Source organism: Octopus bimaculoides, chromosome 26 (genome assembly GCF_001194135.2).
Source record: "Octopus bimaculoides isolate UCB-OBI-ISO-001 chromosome 26, ASM119413v2, whole genome shotgun sequence".
NCBI classification, from domain to species: Eukaryota; Metazoa; Mollusca; class Cephalopoda; order Octopoda; family Octopodidae; genus Octopus; species Octopus bimaculoides.
Genome location: NC_069006.1, coordinates 5,981,074 through 5,984,366, shown reverse-complemented (window position 1 = coordinate 5,984,366; position 3,293 = coordinate 5,981,074). Strand labels below are relative to the sequence as shown.

The window sequence follows — 3,293 nt, the reverse complement described above, 5'->3', positions numbered from 1 at the left end:
GTTTATTGAGCGAAAACACCTAAAGCTCCACGAGGCTCCGGCAGGGGATGGTGGCAAACCCTGCTGTACTCTTTCACCACAACTTTCTCTCACTCTTACTTCCTGTTTCTGTTGTGCCTGTAATTCAAAGGGTCAGCCTTGTCACACTCTGTGTCACGCTGAATATCCCCGAGAACTACGTTAAGGGTACACGTGTCTGTGGAGTGCTCAGCCACTTGCACGTCAATTCCACGAGCAGGCTGTTCCGTTGATCAGATCAACTGGAACCCTTGACGTCGTAAGCGACGGAGTGCCACTCACTGTTTAGCACCAGTTCAGCCCCAGATCAATCAGACCTTTGATTGAAAGCAATGGTCACCCTGTCTTTCTAGGGAGACATTATCCAACGCATAGATTGGTGATGGATGTGCCACACTTCTCAAGTTGGTCACTCGTGTGCTCTCTGACCATCCACTATTCAAGATTACTATCAAATTTAATATTTATTTATTTGCATTGCTTTCAATGGTCATGAATTATCTCATGGCCCCAAGATTTCATTGATGTCATTGTTTATTTTTAGAATGTCATTGTTTATTTTTAGAATGACATTGTAAGATAAATGAGAGAGATTAGATCTGCTAGAATATTTAGGCTGGATATGGCTTGCTTAACCCCTTAGCACTCACATTGTGGTCCATTTAAATGCTAAAGGGCAAAGGGCCTCAAATGTTATCAAGGTTTTTCAGATTTAATATAATGTGGGCCACTGAGCAGCTGGTAGCTTTTAGAGAGGTTGTTGTGTCATGTTTTGTTTAATTTCTGCTTTAACCTTTAGCACACAGAAAGTAAATCATGTTGCAGTAGGAGTTTTCTCTCCTCTCAATGCAACACAATGTGCCTGGGGAGATAACTTGTATGGCAACATGATTCGCCTTCAGTATGCTAAAGGTTAAACAGAAATTAAATCATGACACAATAGTCGATCTCATAGGCTAATAATCACTGCAAGCAACAGAAATGGAGGGAATGGGGGGTGGGGGGAATAAGACGTGGCATACATAACAACCACTGACAAATGTAGAATAATAAACAAATAAAAATATATATGTGGGCCATTGCCTTTGTCTAATGAGCCATACTTCAGTCTTTTTTGATTTTTCTTTAGAGAAGGGTGATGCTCGAGGAGTCAATATTCTACATTCTAAGCCAGGTATGGACAACTATTTTTCATGAAACAGGCTGCATGAGACATGGTGAATCAAAAACTGGGCTGCAATACTAAAAACAGAAGTAAAGATTCTAAGTAATATTTTGCTAAGCGTGCCCTTCAGGAAATCCCACAGACCATGGGTCACCCATGACAGCTCTAAGGTGCTCTGTGGTAATTCAGGGGGTCATTTGATCACACATGTAGCAGGTTGAGCAAGCACACAGACAGTCTTTTGATGAACATGTCAGGTGGGGTGAGGTGAGGGTGGTGCTTGTGCTGGGAGACGAACAGGGACTGGTAAAGGAGTTTAGGGTTAGGGTTAAGTTGTTGACTATGAAAATCAATGTTAGATGGGAGGAAAGAAATGGTTTCGTGTTTTATTTTTTTAAATTAAAGTTAAAAATCAAAATCAAATAAAAACGGAAACAAAAACAGAAACGATATTACAAACCCGAGCTATACATCGAGCTTGCTCTGCAGACTTGCTCCCGGTCAACATGCTGGGTGCTTGTCTGTCGCACATTTCCTCGACAATTCGCATGATGTTGATGAGAGATTTGCTTATTCTTATTTTCCCAAAGTTTGCGCAAATGATTGTAAGTACTAATTAGACAAGTGCAGTCCTTCGCTACAAAAACAAACAAACAAACAAAAACAAAAAAAAACACAAAAAGAGTCTTTTGGATTTTCCAATGATGATTATTTCAAATAAAAACAAAAAGAGATATTAAGGAAAAAAAAAATAAAAAGATTTTCATGCAGTTATGGCAGAAGAGCAAACGAGTGCCCCAGGAGGGGGGGGGGAGAAACTTTAAGCCTTTCATTATCGTATCTCAAACAGTAAATATTACCTGTGAGTCATAATTTATTTTGAAAAAAAAAAAAAAAAAAAAAAAAAAAAAAAAAAAAAAAAGCTTATCAGGAATTTGAGTGGAATTTTATAAAACATTTAGCATGAGCTCTGTAGGGTAAATAATAAGAATATGGACACCCTGATGCAGAGTTCAAGTCTTGTCATCAGATAGTTCCTGTCAGGGGTCTCTGACTGGTTCTTACAAGATCTAATTGCTTTATATTGAAATCTTAGTGACTAACTCATTATTTTTTTCGCCTTTTATTTGTTTCAGTCAATTTATTGTGGCCATGCTGGGGCACCACCTTCAAGGGTCTTTAGCTGAACAAATCACTCATCTTTTTGTCTTTTACTTGTTTCAGTTAATTTATTGTGGCCATGCTGGGGCACCACCTTGAGGGGTTTTTAACCAAACAAATCAACCCCAGTAATTCACTTTTTTTCTTTTTTCTTTTTTTTTTAAAGTCTGGCACTTATTCTATTGTTCACTTTGCCAGACTGCTAAATTACACAGATATTAATAAAGCATCAGCAAAATGATTAAACAATGGTTTGAAAGTTTGGCTTACAGCAAAAGCAAGTTATTGAGAGGCAGGATTAGTGGAATACATAAAGCGCAGCACTCAGCTGGTGCCGATTTTTATGAACCACGAAAGGATGAAAAGCAAAATCAACCTCAACAAAATTTGAACACAGAATGTAAGGAGCTGGAAGAAACGTTGCTTAGCAACACTTATTATGAATGGGTTCTAATTTTAGTACCAATAATTTTGACTGGTACCTTTTTGACTTCAGAAGGATGAAAAGGAAAAACGACTTTGCTGAGATTCAAACTCTGAGCCACAAACAACCAGAACATGTACCTGCAAGGTATTGTGTATGAAGCTCTAACAATGCTGCAAATCCACTACCCAGTACTACTACTACTACTACTACTACTACTACTACTACTAATAATAATAATAATAATAATAATAATAATAATAATAGCATCATAGCCATGTGCTGAGAGGAATTCTTTGGGGTTTGAATAATTCACCTTTGGAAATTTGGGTGTTTTGTTCAACATCCTTAAACAAACCTTATTTAGGGACCTTTTGAGCGGGATGGGCTACTCGACCTGAAGAAAATTCTAACTGGGCCCCACCTGCGAGGTCATGCGCTGTTTATCTTGATATGAGATCACCATGTCGCGCACATATGGTTGTGATGCATGTGCCTGGTGTACCCTTATCAGACGGGTAGTCA

At 38.5% G+C, this 3,293-nt stretch overlaps 1 protein-coding gene across 1 annotated transcript in view; it reads right to left on the bottom strand.

Annotated features, from left to right (window-relative positions):
• Nucleotides 1-3,293, bottom strand: part of LOC106876540 (segment polarity protein dishevelled homolog DVL-3) — a 260,486-nt gene that overhangs the window by 7,649 nt on the left and 249,544 nt on the right. Inside the window, exon 17 of the mRNA XM_052976893.1 lies at nucleotides 1,644-1,820. Coding sequence (XP_052832853.1) covers nucleotides 1,644-1,820 — 177 coding nt within the window. The remainder of the gene's footprint in view (nucleotides 1-1,643; nucleotides 1,821-3,293) is intronic.